At 37.5% G+C, this 17,193-nt stretch overlaps 1 protein-coding gene across 1 annotated transcript in view; it reads right to left on the bottom strand.

Moving 5' to 3' along the window:
- CUBN (cubilin (intrinsic factor-cobalamin receptor)) overlaps nucleotides 1-17,193 on the bottom strand; it is a 347,579-nt gene that overhangs the window by 81,968 nt on the left and 248,418 nt on the right. The window contains exons 49-54 of the mRNA XM_011968102.1: nucleotides 14,457-14,628; nucleotides 12,737-12,943; nucleotides 10,498-10,647; nucleotides 8,451-8,572; nucleotides 7,738-7,963; nucleotides 6,071-6,258 (exon numbers count right to left, since the gene is read on the bottom strand). Of these exons, the coding sequence (XP_011823492.1) occupies nucleotides 6,071-6,258; nucleotides 7,738-7,963; nucleotides 8,451-8,572; nucleotides 10,498-10,647; nucleotides 12,737-12,943; nucleotides 14,457-14,628 (1,065 nt within the window). The remainder of the gene's footprint in view (nucleotides 1-6,070; nucleotides 6,259-7,737; nucleotides 7,964-8,450; nucleotides 8,573-10,497; nucleotides 10,648-12,736; nucleotides 12,944-14,456; nucleotides 14,629-17,193) is intronic.

Genomic DNA, 17,193 nt, shown 5'->3' with positions numbered 1-17,193 from the left:
AGTGATCTGCCTGCCTTGGTCTCCCAAAGTGCTGGGGTTACAGGCATAAGCCACCATGCCTGGGCCATATACTATATTTTTACAAACATTACTAAACAGGCAAAGTAAGAAGGGCTGAAACTTAATAAAGAACCTCAAGTTCTTTAATGAAGGAATCCAAGAATGCTTAAGTGCTTATACTTTTCTGAAGTCATTAATTATAGATCTGACATCTCTACCTTTTGGCCCAGGAACGTAAGTTTAATAATAATGATGATAATGTTGACAATGATGGTAAAGAGTTATTCAACATTCATTTCTGCCTTGCCTATCAAGAACTCATTTCATTGGCTATATGACAGAGGACTTATCAAAACTATATTGAACCTACAAAATGTTACTTAATTGTCATCACGTCAAAAACTTCCTGATTTTTCTTAGTGTTTTATACAATTCAGTCAGGTTGTAGGTTATATTTTATCATTCAAGTATTTTTTAAACAAATGTTTACTGACATAATTGCAGATTCACATACATTTGTAAGATATAATACACAGAAATTCCTTGTACACATTTCTGAGCTCCCCAAACACTGACATCTTGCAAAACTGTAGTATACTATCACAACTAGGTTACTGGCATTGATAAAACTCACCAATCTTACTCAATTTCCTAGTTTTACTTGAACTCGTGTGTGTGTATTAAGTTATATACAAGTTGCACACAACTGCATTCAAGATACTGAAATTCCAACACCACAAGAACCCTTAAGTTGCTCTTGTTATTTATAACCACACACAATTTACTCCTACATTTTCTTCCCTCTAACCTCTGCCTCTGTGTTTTCCATTTCTAAAATACTATCATTTCAAAATATTATATAAACGGAACAGCAGAGTATGTAACCTTTGGAGATTGCCTTTTTTCACTTTCCATAATCCCCCGGTGATTTGTCCAAATTGTAAATCTATGAATAGTTTGTTTTTATTCAGGAATTACATTCCATGGTAAGCAAGTACCATAATTTGTGTAACCATTCACCTGTTGAAAGCCTTAGTGCTGGTTTCAACTATTACAAATAAAGGTGCTATTTATACAGACTCATACACAAGTTTTTGTGTAAACATAGTTTTCATTTCTCTGGGATAAATGCCCAGAGTGCAATTGGTAAACATTATGCAATTGGTAAATATTGATCTTCCAATAGGTGTGCAGTGATAGTTCAATGTGGTTTTAATTCATACTTCTCCAGAAGTTAATGATGTTGAATATCTTTTCTGGTATTTATCATCTGTATAATCTCTTTGGTGGAATATCTGTCCATGTCTTTTGCCCATATTCTAATAGGATTGTTTGTATTTTACTCTTGAGTTTGAGAGTTCTTTATATATTCTACATAGTAGTACATTGCCTATATGAAGAAAATGAACAGACCGGCTACAGACTGGATGAAAATATTTCACATGGCATAATTTAAATGAGGTAAAATTCATCATTTTCTTTTCTCTTATGAATCATTCTTTTGCTGTTTCATCTAAGACCTCTTTACCTATCTCCAGGTCCTGAAGACATCTACTATTTTTTTTCTCTGAAACTTTTATATTTTACTTTTCAGTCTATCATCTATTTTGAGTGAGGTTTTCTACAAAATGTGAGGTTTAAGTTGAGATTCATATTTTTTGCCTGTGGATGCTCAATTACTGTAGTACCATTTGTTGAAAAGACTATTCTCCCTACATTGGAATGTTTTTGCACCTGTCAAAAATCAGTTGAGCATGTTTGTGTGAGTGTATTTCTAGGTTCTCTATTTTCATCTGGGTTTTCAGCCAATACCATATTGTCTTGATTACTGTAACTAAGATAAGTAAGCCTAGGTAAATAGTAAGGTAGAGTTCTTCCTCCCATTTTATTCTTCTTTTCCACGATTCTTTTAGCCATTGAAGGGTCTGTGCCTTCCATATAAGTTGTGGAAAAAGTTGTCTATGTCTACAAAAGACTTTGGAGAAATTTTGATAGGAATTGCATTAAACCTATCCATCATTTTGAGGAGAAGGGACGTCTTTACTATGTTGAGTCTTCCAATTCATAACTATAATTGTCTCTTTCATTTAGGTCTATGCCAGCATTTCATTATTTTTAGCATCCAGATCCTGCACACATTTGTTTGGGGCTTACTTGGCAATGAGACCATTACATCTACACTGATCCACCTGACCCTTACCAGGCATTCCCATGGGAAAGAATGGACGATTAAGGGAGACAGAGCTTTCTCCTGTTTGGCCTCTTATACCACAGCAGAAAATGATGAAAGACATGACTGTTACTTACATTTTGGCCTGTTGTTTTAATTAGCTACTCCAGCACTTGGCAGTTCACTTCTCTCCAGCTCAGCTCAGTGCTTAACAAGATATTCTTTCTGTTACTGTTTTTTTTTTTAGTTCAGTTTTAATATAGTCAAAGAACACACTCTGTATTTCAATTCCTTGACTTGGTTGAGGTTTTTTGATGTCTCAGGATATGATCTACCTTGGAATGTTATAAGAGTTCCTAAAAAATTGTGTATTCTGATGTTGCTGTGTGGTGTATTTTATACACACACACACACACACATACACACATACGTCAATCAGATCCTATCGATTGATGGTTTTGTAGAGTTCTTCTATATCCTTGTCAATTATTTGTCTAGTTGTTTATCAGTTACTCAGAGGAGAGTGTTGAAGTCCTCAGCTATAACTGAAGATTTGTCTACTTCCCTTCTTAGCTCTATCGGTTATTGCTTTATGTATTTTGTGCCTCTGTTGTTTGGTGCATACACATTTAGGATCATTATGTCTTCCTGGTGGATTGATCCTTTTATCATTATGTAAGATTCCTCCTTTTCTGTTGTAATTTTCTATACTCTAAAGTCTACTTCATCAGATATAAATATATCCACTCCTGCTTTTTTTGGTTAACCTTTGCATGGCATCCTTTTCCATCCTTTTACTTTTCATGTACCTATGTGGTTGAATTTGAAATCAGTTTATTATCACTTAGATCATGTTTTGGATTGGTAACCTGTATTGTGATTGGTCTAACTAAACTATTTACAATTAAAATGCTGATATATATATATAAATTCTATGTCTACATTTTATTATATGTTTTTTATTTACTTTATCTGCTTTTTGGTCCTCTATTTCTCTTTTCTTGACTTCTTGGGGATTCCATTTTGATTGATACTAGCATTTTTCTGTACAACTCTTCATACAGTTTTGGTAGTGGTTGTTCTGGGTGTGACAATATGCCTACGTGATTATAGTAGTCTACGAGCATCCACCTCTGACCACTTGTGGAAATGTGATTTCCATTTAGATCCCCTTTCAACTTTTCCATATCATTATATTGAGTATCAGAGGGCATTATAATTTCTTGTTTTATTAAATATGATTCACAAGCTTTATGAGGAAAAGGATATTCTATTGTACGTATACATATTTTTCTTTTTCCACATTCCTTTTTGTTTTCTCATGCTCCAAGATTCTTTAATAATTTCATTTTTGTTTGAAGAAATTCTGTTTGCCCATCTTTAATGGTAGGTCTCCTAGTAATAATTTTGTTTAGTTGTCCTTCATATGAGAAGCTTTTATTTCCTCTTTACTCCTGAAAGATAGTTTTCCAGATATAAAATGTATGGTTGACAATTTCTTTGTTTCAGCACTTGAAGAATATAGTGTCAATTCCTCATGGCCTCCACGGTTTCAGATGAGAAATCTGCTTTTATTCTAACTGGTCTTCCTCTCTAGGTAATGTTCCAGTTCTCTCTGACTGCTTTCAAGACTTTTTGTTTACCTTCAGTGTCCAGCAGTTTAATTAAGATAGGTCTGAACTTAAATTCCTTTGTGTTTATCTTGGTTTAGCTTCACTCAGCTTCTTGAACCTATAGGTGTGTTTCTTTTGCCAAATTTGGGAAAGTTTACAGCCACTAGTTCTTTGACTGTTCTTTCAGCTACACTCTCTCCTCTCCCTTCGAGAGAATGTTGAATCTTTTGTTATTGTCCATGAGTCCCTAAGTCTGTGTTGATCTAGTTTGTTTGTTTTTTCAGTCTATTTTCTCTTTGTTGTGCAGATTGGGTGAATTCTATTGTTCTATCCTCAGGTTCACTGATTCTATTCTCTGTCATCTCTATGCTACTCTTGAGCCTATTCAGCATATTCTTTATGTATGTTATTGTATTTTTCAGTTCTATAATTGCTATTTGGTTCTTTATTGCAACCACTATTTCTTTGCTGATATTTTCTATTTGTTTCAAAAGAACTCGTCAGTGATTGTTGAAGCATGTTTATGGAAGCTACTTCAACATCCTTGTCATATATTTCAACATCTGATTTATCTCACTGTTGACATCACTTGATTCTTTTCTCTTTCAAGTTGTGATGTTCTTGATTCCTGATACAATGTATTCTTTCTGATTGTATCCTGGACATGTTATTTATTATGTTAGGAGACTTTAGGTCCTATTCAAATCTTTTATTTTAGCAGGCTGTCACCCTGTTTATGTTTACCACGTGGCCTTACATACTCTGTGGTGGAATTTTGGTCTGCTTGGTTTACATGGTGCTACTAGGGCTCTCACTAGCTTTTGCTGGTACTACCTGAGGGGATCTGTGTGTTTCTCAGTTGGAGGCAAAGGGTATAGTAATTTTCCCCTACTAATGCCCCCTGGGTACCTCAATGTCTCTGGGTGGAAGAGGAGCATGTCTGCCCTGTGGGGACAAAGAGGCTTCCCAGACTGGGCCCCTTTCTGTGACTGCAGCCCCACCTGCCCTGGTGTCTCTGGGTGGGTGAAGAGAATCTCAGGTTTACAGGTGTTAAGTGGCTTCCTTCAGGGGCTGCTTGCTGAAGCTGGGTCCCTTTACTGGTTCCTCCCACCCACACAGATGCTTGGCAGAAACAAGCATCTTAGGCCCGTTAGGAGAAGACAAGTGATTCCCATATGGCAACTTATTTTTGGCAGTGTTCCTAATCCATCCCACTCGCCAGCAGCACTGGGCTTGCCCGACGTTGTCAGAGGGACCCCCATTCCATCCAGAGGACGAATGAGCCTAGGTCATCTTCCATATTCCAGTTTTACAACTGGAGAACTTGAAAGTTTTACTTAAGTCTGAATACTTGATATTGATTCATTTCATGAGAAGAGAGTTCATTTAGTTCATGGAAAAAGCAATTAAGAAAAGTATATATTAAATGTATTTTATTATATACATATGTTATATACATATGAGATTTCCATTTAAACAGTAAGCATCAGTCAATGAGATATACATCATCATTTGAGAGCTGATATGAAGTAATAACACTGACAATAAAAGCCACTTTGACTCATTAAGTGATTTTATATTCCAAGTACTTAGCACTACTTATGTTATTACATCGTACTACCTCCAATGCTTAAAATAGCCCTACTAAAGAAGGAATCATGCTCTTCATTTTACAGTTGAATAACTTAAAGGCCAATTGTTTAAGTAGCTCAGAGAAGAACATGCAGGTGGTAGGTATGAGAGACATGAATGGAGGGGCACAGCCTTTTAGAGATGTAACTTGGAAGATGCAAAATAGAACAAATGAAATGAATTTCTAAGACAGTCATCATAGTCACAAGTCAGTGGAAAGCGACAAGCCACTGCCACACGAGCAGTATTTATAACTTTAGATTTCGAAAGAGCCTTGCTCTCCTGATGCCCCATTCCCATCATTTTTACACGGGTTTCTGATGGTTTTTTCAGCCTGTGGACTCTTAAGGCCCAAGGTGAAGGCTGGCATTAGCTGCTTCTTCAACATTTCATAATTTTTGTGGCATGCTTTACATTTTGCCTGTGGCAGTACCCTACGTTATAAAGGGCATTTTCCCTTTAGGATCTATTGGAAAATAAGAAAGAAAAGAAACGTTAACTCCTAACAGTTGACGTTTCTCACTTTCTCACTTTTCATCCAAGGAATCCAGGCAGCAAAATGTTCTTACTTTAAGAGACAATGAATCATTTCTAGCTTAAACACTAATGTTCACCAAACCAACTTGGCTCCAATTAAATGAACAAGTGTACTAACCTTCACGAAGCTATTCTGACATTGTCCATCACCGCTGGGGATTAGGAAGTTGTTGTCAAAGCTGAGCTCCAAGTGTTTACTTTTGTGAGTAATGACCGTCCAGGAACATCTGCTGTTTTCGGGAAAATTCTGAGGCCAGTGAGGGGATCTGATTGTACCATTATCGGAATGAAATATTCCACCACAACCTGAAATATTGCCATGTAAAAAGCCATCAATCTGCAAGGAATGTAATTTTGGAAACTCAAGACTTCTACAGAAGGAACATTTCTAAATGTGAGATTTCAGTTCATCATTTTTTACAAGTGATCATCTTCCAGTCAGATGCACAGCAAGCTCTCTCCATAAATGGAAAGGTGAGTTAAATTGAGAGAAAATTTCAGCTGTTACAGTTGTGTTACAATGATATTAAACTCAACCGAGAACACTAATCCTTGCCATAAAGAGGATACATTTCCATCCTGTCTTCAAACAAGAGCTGTATTTTTATTCTCTTTGAGGCTATGCAGTATATGTAACCTGGCAATGCAGTTTTGTATTTTATTACCATTAACACATGAGAATATTACCCTACAGTCCATTTGCAACTTTACTCTAACTCTAACTAGAGAAAGTGATTTTGAATTGGGGAAAATTATTTTATTAACCAATCTGGCTCATTCATATTGAAACTGACTGATGGATCAAAATTAATTACGTGGATTCAAAGGAAGAAAAATCTAGAATTTTCATACTTTTAACACATGTACTTAAGAGATGGCAAAGAAAAATATGAACTCAAAACAAAATGAAGTTAAAGAGGTATTCCCTGAATCTTTTGCTGTGAAACCCTTGGAAATCAGGGATTCACCTAAAACTCCCTTCTGACTTCAGCAACAGCCAGTGGTTGTTAATGAGGGAAAGTCTGACTCAGTCTACAAAGAGCTTCATAGTAACTGTGACTCTACCAGAAAGAATTGTCTTGTGTGATATTCAAGATTTCCGGAAACCCGTAATAAAGTGTCTGATACAAGTCCTTGTATTTTCTAAGACTTTTCACAATGTTTATACTTTCTATGCACAAAAACTATTCTTCTAGAATGAAATCTGTCATATTTTGACTCAGTACCCATTCACTATAGAATTTGTTCTAAATTACGAATCTCACCTTGTCACCTTGCTTTTCAAAACTCTTCAATAGTTTCCCATTGTTCAAGGGATAACATATAAACCAAGGCTCTTTATGTTGTGGACTTATTTTCCTGCCCTCAGCTCACCACCACTCAGCGTTCTGCTTCTAGGCTCCAGATAATATCAAGCACTTGGGATTCCAACTCATCTTTCTATTACTTGAGATTCGCGGTTGTGCCATACCCTTTTGCCAACGAACGCAGCATCAGGAAGTGTTGAGATCAAAGTTTCTGGACTCAACTGCCTTTATTCAAATCCTGACTACCAATTATCAGCTATGTATCTGGGGAAATGATGAACCCATGCTTCCTCAGTCTCTGCCTATGCAAAATAGAGACGCCAGGTATTGACATTGTGTTATGCCACCAGGGTTGCTACATGACATGACACGTGCAAATATTTAGAATTAAGTCTGATGTAAAGTAGGTACAAAATGTACATGAGTTCATAATACACATCACTAAAAAAAAATCAAATGCAGCAAACGTTTCTTTTACCTAAAGTTTGTGTGTTCCACGTAGCATAAAATCCACCACCTTGCAATGAATGGTCTGAGTTAAAAGTCACGACCAGCTGATTGGAACCTGACTGTATTGTCCTAGGGTTTGAATTTCCACAGTATTGTCCTATGATGGGTGATTCAGGGGACCCACCATTCCTCACAGTGACGGAGTCCCAAGCACAAGTGGTATGGGGTTCAATATCAAAGTCACTAAATGTGAGCTGCAGGAGAAAAAAGAAATGAGCTTTCAGTGAGCTTTTATCAACCTTGATGTAGATAAGGCCCTTACAAATCCTTTTATTTTCTTTTAATTTTTATAATTTTGTATTTTTGTCTCTTATTTAAGTCTCCCTTCCCCTCTACTCATTTTCCTTATTGAAGGTTCTCTCGGAAAACTTGAGAAAAGACATTTCCCTAGTTTGGGATGGCAACTCATATTAAGAAAATGAATACACTTATCTCTAAGATGTAGAATTATCTTCTATGTATATCTTTCCCTGTGCTTAAAAAAGAGATTTCACTCTTCATTAATTATAGATGCCAACGTAGGTGCTCTAGTGAGAGAATGTTAGGGAAAAACAGTGATCTCATTGTAGAATCAAAGCCTTCTCTAATCACTTGCTTACTAAAAGAGCTCCATTTCCATGCATGACAGGCTATTGTGGTTCTATGGTCTCAGAAGCATTTCTCCCAGTCATTAGCACTCACAGTGATGGTGTGCCCCTGTGGGGCCTCCAACAGCCAAGAGCAGTGGGTCAGGCTGTCATAAGCATTTGGATAGTTGGGGCTTGTGATCACTCCACTCTCGCCTATCTGTATTCCGCCACAATCTGAAATGAGATTTGTAACCCTCTCAATCACACAGAAGTAAAAACAAGAACCTGTAAAGCCAAAGTAAGTGGTAATCATAGCCATCAGATATTGTGATTAGAAACATAATCAGGCCAGGCATGGTGGCTCATGCCTATAATACCAGCACTTTGGGAGGCCGAAGTGGGCAAATCACCTGAGGTCAGGAGCTCAAGACCAGCCTGGCCAACATGGTGAAACCCCATCTCAACTAAAAATACAAAAATTAGCTGGGCATGGTGGCATCTGCCTGTAGTCCCAGGTATTCAGGAGGCTGAGGCAGGAGAATCGCTTGAACCAGAAGGTGGAGGCTGTAGTGAGCCGAAATCATGCCATTGCACTCCCGTCAGGGCGACAGAACAAGACTCCATCTCAAAAGAAAGAAACCATACACATACACACACACACACACACACAAACCACACACGTATATATATTTTGTATATTTTTTGTATATGTATATTTTATGTATATACATGTGTATATATATGTATAAAATAAATGAAATTAAATAGAAGAAAAGTAAATTTGGGTAGAAGTTTAGGAATAACAAAATTCCATACAGTATTAGCATAAAAAATTGAAAATTGAAAAACAAATACATTTCTGAAGCATAATATGGTCTGACGTTCAATAAAAATAATACTGCTTACTGAAACCTGACTCTTTTCTTTGAATGTGATGAAGGCAAGTCAACTGGCAAGATGGTTGAGTGAGTAGATAATCAATTTCACTCCTTCTGTCAACCAGCCATTTGGTTATAACACAAAGGAATGTTAGATAAAACCATAACTAAAACACATTTTGATTCATAGCCAACTCAATGGAAAGAAAAGCAGCTCTCCAAAATCTGGCAGCAGTAAGTGTACTCCAAGTGAGAGGAGTGAAACTCAAAGAATGACAGTCTGAGAGGCTAAAGAAAGCATGCGTGGGTCCCAGGGTTGGGCTCTGAGGTTTTGGTGACCAGGTAGGAGGAGAAGATACGGCTCTGGGTCTCCACAGAAGGAAGGACTGGAATTGAGACTTTTACATGAAGTTGGGAATCTAAACAAACTGGCATACTTGCGAAAAGGGACTAGAAAACTTCCCATAGCCAAAGGAAGCAGTCAGGAGTAGGGCTGGGTTTTCCAGCACAAACTGTGAATTTCGCATATGCAAATCTGACACAAAACACTAGCAAATAATATCCATTGTATGTATAAAACACACATCATGACGAAATAGGATTTATCCCAAAAATGCAAGGATGGTTTACCAAGAGAAAGAAATCTTTCATATAATTTGTCATATTAACTTATGAAAGATAGAGAAGAAGTTGAAACATCTCAATGGATGCAGAAAATTATCTGATAAAATCTTATGCCCATTTACATTTAAAAAAAGCTTTTTCACACTAAAGATGGAAGGGATTTTCTTTAACAAAAGATACTTATTGGAAACTTAAGAGCAACCAATATATTTAATAATAAAATGTCATAGACAGTCACATCCAGGTCAGAAACAAGATGCTCTATCATTCCTTCTGTTCAATATTCTGATGGTGGCCCTAGCTAGCAAAATGATGTAAGAAAATGAAATGAAGTATTACGGCTGAAAGCAAAAAGAACTAATATTTGCAGAAGACATGATTGTTTACACAGAAAGATAAAAGAGAATCTATAGACAACATATTAAAACTAATAAGAGGACAGCCAGATCTTTGGACTAAAGATACATGTATGCAAATTATAACATTTCTAGATATCAGCCACAACCAATTAAAAAATGTAATGTAGAAAATCTCACTGATAATATTAAAAAAACTAATAGCTATATAGAAATGTCTAATAAAATATATAAGAAATCTTTATAAAAAATCATTAATCTTTATAAATAATTTTATCAAGATCTTAATTATAACTCTTACCTGTAAAGGAATACTTCGCATGGAATCCAATGTGTTCTACACGTTCATTGGTGACAAAGTGTATCCATACCTGAGAATAAGGTATAACCAGTGGCAATGTAGGCTTTGAAGGACCACAAAGTCTCCACATCAGGGGCCCATCAGCATCACCTGAACAGAATAATATACCAAGTTTCATTATTGATATAGCTTTTGAGAAATACATTCAATGAATTTGGTGAGAACAAATTTCAAGATGTTAATTGACACACATTTAAATTCTGATTTAGTAGCAGACATTGCACAATGTTTCTCTGTCTTTGTCAACCACCAAAGAAAGTCCCTCCAACAGGGTAAAACAAACACAAAAAATCAAAGCAATTTTGAAATGAACCTCTCTCTATTGTGGATACCATTGTGTTCCAATTTGTGTTTTCATAGTTATTTCGGCATATCTAAACAGAGATACAATGAATTAAAATAGCACTTTTGGACACACCTTTTGTAGGGTGTAAGAAATATAATACCAACAGTGATCAAATATATCCTCAAGATAAAGTGATCATTGCCTAAAATTGGAAAGATTTCTTCACTGTATTCAATCAACTAAAAAGGACACAATATTCGGTACTCAGGCCAAGAGCTGTCAGATCTGAGCCTGATATTTGTTATGAAGATTACTTTTCAAGGGTTTGATGAACATGTATAGAGCATCAGCCGGGCTCTCATTTATCTGCTTTCTTTTTATTCTGTCAGATAAACATCACTGACCTTCTAAATCAATGATATATAGTATTTTAACTAAGCAAACTATTTTAACTAAACCTGAGCAAATAAAGAGAAGACAGCGTTTAGCTGACTGAAATTTGAGATACAGCTGTTCTGCTTAAGACTACAAGCCCGTAGTTTTGAACCAGGTAGAGGGGGTGAGGGTTTATCAGAATTCCACGGAGAACATCCTCAAACCACAACTTCTCTTTCCCTCATAAGCCTTTTTAGGCTCCTCAGCCTCAGAGAGGTGGGAGGACTCTCCGGCTGAGGCCCTTGGTCTGTGGGCATAGGCTCTATCGAATTCTCCTTCTTGAAAATCCTGTCGCTCAGGTTCTCAGATGTGACTAACATTGACCTCTCAGTTTCTCAAGGACTTCTCCACCAACTAACTGATGAGCTTCTGCTGCTTTCAACCTCCTTTTCTTAAAATTTGGGATAACACAGAACTCAGCAAAACTTTGACAGTAAATACTATTTACAATATTATTGTCTTCCTCTATCTACTTGTTTATTTACTGAGAAAAAAGTGTCAGCATAATCATGGAAGCAACCTAATGAATAATCTATACCTTGACTATAGGGAAGAAAGAAAATTGATTCATCCTCCTTGAATATAGAGGTTTAAAAATTCTTCAGAGAATTATGGTTTATTGAGTACACCGCAATCCTTTTCTATCACGAAAACCAAGACAAATGACTGCTTTGGGGTTATTTCCCCAAATAGCTTCCATGGGTTTCTCCATCTGGTACATTGCAAAACTTCTTTTAACTCCTAAGGCCTCAGGAGAATTTCACAGCCCCTTCATAAATCCTGGAAGTTCAGGAAACTGCCAACACATGCTGAGCATGCTAAGTCCTAGTCTCCTTGGAAAGGAGTCTTGATAGTAGTGGACTCTCTCTTCGGCAAGAGTCACATGCCAGGAAACGAAGTGACTGTAACACAGGGTCTAGTTGTACAGTGATCCGTGTCACTCACTGTTCCTGGGGTTCGTTTTCCTCAGCTGGGCACACACAGAATTATGGCTTTGAACAGAGTTCTTTTGGATTGTGTGTACCTATGTTAGAGCCATTTGATTCCCTTCATTGTTAGTGGTCTCCAAGCGTAAGAAGAATATTGTAGGCCAGGCATAGTGGCTCATGCCTGTAACCCCAGCACTTTGGGAGGCCAAAGAGGGAGGATCACTTGAGGCCAGGAGTTTGAGACCAGCCTGGACAACATAGGGAGACCCCATCTCTAAACAAAAAATTTTTTAAATTAGTTGTATGTGGTGATGTACACATGTAGTCCAAGCCACTTGGGAAACTGAGGCAGGAGGATCACCTGAGCCTGCAAGGTTGAGGCTGCAGTGAGTTATGATCACACCACTGCACTCCAGTCTGGGCAAGAGAGCCAGCTCCCATCTGAAAACAACAACAGCAGCAACAACAACAAAAAGATAAAAAGAATATTGTAGATAAACAGGAGAATGTGTTCTTAAATAGAACTCACCCACTCGAAACTCGAGGACATCAAATTGACAGTCTTGGTGACTTTCTAGGTAAAAATCTTCAAAATGAATGGAAATGGATGAATTTTCCTGATTTGGATTGCTGAGAGTCCATTCGCAGTTCAGGTTTCTTGAGTAATTCCTGACTCCATCATAGCCAGGAGAAGTAAAGTTTCCTTCAGGAATATTTTGAAGAGACCCACCACACACTAAGAAAACAGAAGGCAACAGAGAAAGTAGTAGTAAGATTCAGGCCACAACAGAAGAGATAAACAATACAGGAACAGTAACTAAAACATCAACACTACTGCTTTGATTTGTTTTTCTAGATGCAGTCAGGGTTATGGGTAAAAGGCATGCAAATTATGGAAGTTTCTGCAAGTTTATAAAGGAAAAATGTGCAAAAATCAGTTCTCTATCTTCCTGTTGGTGTAGATTAGGTGGCTGGGGTTTGGCTCTGTATCAATAGGTTCAAATATTGAGGCCGACTGTTCATTAATATTTAATTTAGAGGAATACATAAATATAATGGTGGCAGGTCCTAATGGCTTGATTAGCAATTCTCCACTTGATCTAATAATTTAATTTAAATCAAACAGATAATAGGACATTGACTTGCCAATGAATTTGCCCCCTTTTAATAAAGGAACAGATGCTTCTTGTACTGATGAAATAACTTAGTGTTTTTCTTTTAACAGTCACTGCCCCTTCCAAATTTTAAAACCCTTAGATAAAAACACCAATCCAGGAAATAGGAGGATATTTATAATTAGAGGCCATATCTTGCTTAATTTTGGAATATTCTATATCATATCAAACCTCCCATTTATTTTCACTGGAAATACGTGTGTGGATAGATGACTAGAAACAATAAAGCCTGTTCTGTCCCCAGCAAAATTAATTCCTCTCTGAGACTAAGTTACCCTCTAGGAGGTAGATGGTTTCTTTCAGCACAAAAGAATTGACCAGGGACGATGGAACAGGTCACCAACCCTCATGGTAACATGACCTGAAACTGTGCTAGAAGCTCATCTAACAGCATTAAAAGTTTTAAATTCACCATAGCAGTTTCTTTCTGAAATCAGAAAGCTTTTTTCTGTCTGCAGTAAGTTTTTGATCTGCTTATATGTGTTTGTCTTATGTCAAAGATTCCAAGTATCACTAGAGGGAAAATGGATGGCTTTGCTGCCATTGACAGTAGCTGGGGGCATCTGCAGTACACCTGATTACAATGAGGTGCATTTCTATTCACAATTGCAAAGACTTGGAACCAACCCAAATGTCCATCAATGATAGACTGGATTAAGAAAATGTGGCACATATACACCATGGAATACTATGCAGCCTTAAAAAAGGATGAGTTCATGTCCTTTGTAGGGACATGGATAAAGTTGGAAACCATCATTCTCAGCAAACTATCGCAAGGACAGGAAACCAAACACTGTATGTTCTCACTCATAGGTGGGAATTGAACAATAACATTGGGACACAGGGTAGGGAACATCACACACTGGGGCTGTCGTGGGGTGGGGGGACGGGGGAGGGATAGCATTAGGAGAGATACCTAATGTAAATGATGAGTTAACAGGTGCAGTACACCATCATGGCACATGTATACATATGTAACAAACCTGCACATTGTACACATGTACCCTACAACTTAAAGTATAATTTAAAAAAATAAAAAATAAGATGAGGTGCCTTTACAACATCCTACATTACCTGCATCTTCACTGGAGGTATAGGAAGCAGTGAAGCCGCCATATGGCCTGGATCCATCCGTGAAAAAAATGACTCTCATTGTGTTTCCTGAAGATTTAATCTCACTGCTTACATTCACACTACTACACAGTTTCTCTAGCTGAGGTGAGTTACTTCTAATGCCATTGAATACCTGTTGGAAAAAGAATTTAACCTGCAGGCACACAATCAATCTTACTGCATATTTCCTAGAAGATTATATTCCCAGCCCAGACCCACTTCCTTCTATGGGAACCCTGCCCTAAAATGCATGATCTAACAATGCAGGTTTCTATCCCAGTGCCACAAGCCTCTATGTTACCCTGAGCACATTTTGTGACCACAGGGTGATTTCACTAGAATGAAAGTATTGCAGTAATGCCTTCCTGCCATGTGGTGATAGATTAAAAGCTGCTACACACTTTGCAAGTGGAAACCGTGCTCTCAGTGTAAAGGAGATGAGCCATCATGCTTACAACGTGGTCTGCAGAGCTCACTGATGGGCAGTTTTTCTTAACGATGCATCAGGACCTTTGTTATTTGGAAGTGAAGCTGATGATTTCATGTATATAATAAAGCAGACATTTTTCTTTATTTACTTTAATTTTTATTTATTTATTTTTTGAGATAGAGTTTTTCTCTTGTTGCCCAGGCCGGAGTGCAATGGCGTGATCTCGGCTCACTGTATCCTCCACTTCCCAGGTTCAAGCAGTTCTCCTGCTTCAGCCCCCCAAGCAGCTGAGATTACTGGCATGCGCCACCATGCCCAGCTAATTTTGTATTTTTAGTAGAGACGGGGTTTCACCATGTTGGTCAGGCTGGTCTTGAACTCCTGACTTCAGGTGATCCACCTGCCTTGGCCTCCCAAAGTGCTGGGATTACAGGTGTGAGCCACAGTACCCAGCAAGCAGATATTTTTAAATACCTTGAAAAGTAACATGAAAAATCAATCTCCATATGCAATTAAACATAGTTCTTTCCTCGTTAGTTGTGGATTCAAAGCTTCAATTTCTTTACTTATTTGAATTTCTAAGAATGGATTATTATTGACTCTAAAATAGTAAATAATAACTGTAGTCATTCACATAGTTACAATAATTGGCAAACTATTCTTCCAATGCTTTACAAAATCAAATGAATTTGCATGCCTGGTTTTCACAGTTCAAAAAAAATCTAGATGAAATAACTAAAAAATAATTCATTGATTGAGTGACTGACATTCCCATTTTTAAAAGGATTTGAATGACTTGAGATTAGAAATAATGACTCAGACTATGGCACTAACAATTATGCAGGAGAATGCACTCCACAACAAAAGATCTCTTTAAATTTACTATAATTAATCAAATTTATCTCTCTGGGGGCTTCTGGTCTAAAGTGTCTTCCGGCTCACTGGACCAGAAGAAGAGTTTGCTATCATTTACTGAGCAGACAAAAATGCCAGTCTTTGCTTATCATCCACTCAGCCTGTCTTATCCAATCAGCACAATACCCTCCCGGGCAGATAATAGTATCCCTGTTTTCCAGATTAAGATACCAGAATTCAGAAAGATGATGTAATTTGCTGAAGTTCAAATAACTAGTAAAAATAGAACTGGGATTCAAACCATCCCTCTGATTCCAAACGATGAAGTAATGCATAAAGAAACAGAAGAGGACTAATATTTCTATAATGCTGAAAACAGGAACGGACACCACATTGCTGGAATCAAAAGGGATTAGAACCAACTATAAGGTTAATGGGACATGTTGGAAACCGTGATCAATGGCTCTTATCCTGCCTCTGAGTCTGCCTTTGGCATAGAATCACAATGACTGAACATGTTACAGTCATCCATTTATCACATGGACTTCTGCTGTTAGACGCAACCAAAATGCAATTCCCATCATTGTCCTCTAATCCCTTTTGTACTCAGAAACTACAACTCTCAGAGTACAAATGGATAGGAAGCAGGCACGTGAGATTTAGGATTTGCTATGAGCAGGGACAAAATCAGACACAGGTGGCATAGCTTTTCATTTTCTCTACCTGTACAAAGAGTCAGATAGGCAGGTGGATTTAGAGAAATTTTAGGCTCAGTTCAGCTGGATATGGTATTAGCCAGGAAGCAAACAAATGAAAGTTAAAGCTGCCTCCTCTGCACCAGCAGATCTTCTTTCTTCTTCACTCTTTTCTTTTTTTTCTTTCTTCTTCTCCTTCTTTTCTCTTTCTCCCTCTCCTTCTCATTCTCCTCCTCCTTCTCCTTCTTTTCTCCTTCTCCTTCTTCTGGTTCTTTTTTCTCCTTCCCCTTCTCCCTCTTCTTCTTCTCCCTCTTCTCCTCCTCCTTCTCCTCCTCCCTCTCCTCCTTCTTCTTCTTCCTCTTTCATCTTTCTTCTTCCTCTTTTGGGCAAGTTCTCAATCAAATAGAGTGGGGGCAAAGGCCAACCCACATGTCTTTGTTTGGAGCAGAGTAAAGAGGAACCAAAATAAACATTGGACATATAAAAATATATTTCAAAAAAGGAATCTGGACATTCTACTAAAGATTCAGAAAAAAAATTAATTCTGAAAGTGATTCCTTGCTGGAGTTTTAACCTCCCCAAGAGCAAAGACCTGTGGATATGACATTTGCAGGTTTGTAGTTTTCCCTAATTAAAGAGTCAGGGTCCCCTCATGCATTCAGAGATGCCAGTCATCCTTTTGGTAATTCATTCTTAAATATGAATGAATAGCCAAGGA

The sequence above is a fragment of the Mandrillus leucophaeus genome, unplaced genomic scaffold (genome assembly GCF_000951045.1).
Source record: "Mandrillus leucophaeus isolate KB7577 unplaced genomic scaffold, Mleu.le_1.0 Scaffold83, whole genome shotgun sequence".
Classification (NCBI taxonomy): domain Eukaryota; kingdom Metazoa; phylum Chordata; class Mammalia; order Primates; family Cercopithecidae; genus Mandrillus; species Mandrillus leucophaeus.
This window is presented reverse-complemented; position numbering and strand designations above follow the sequence as displayed.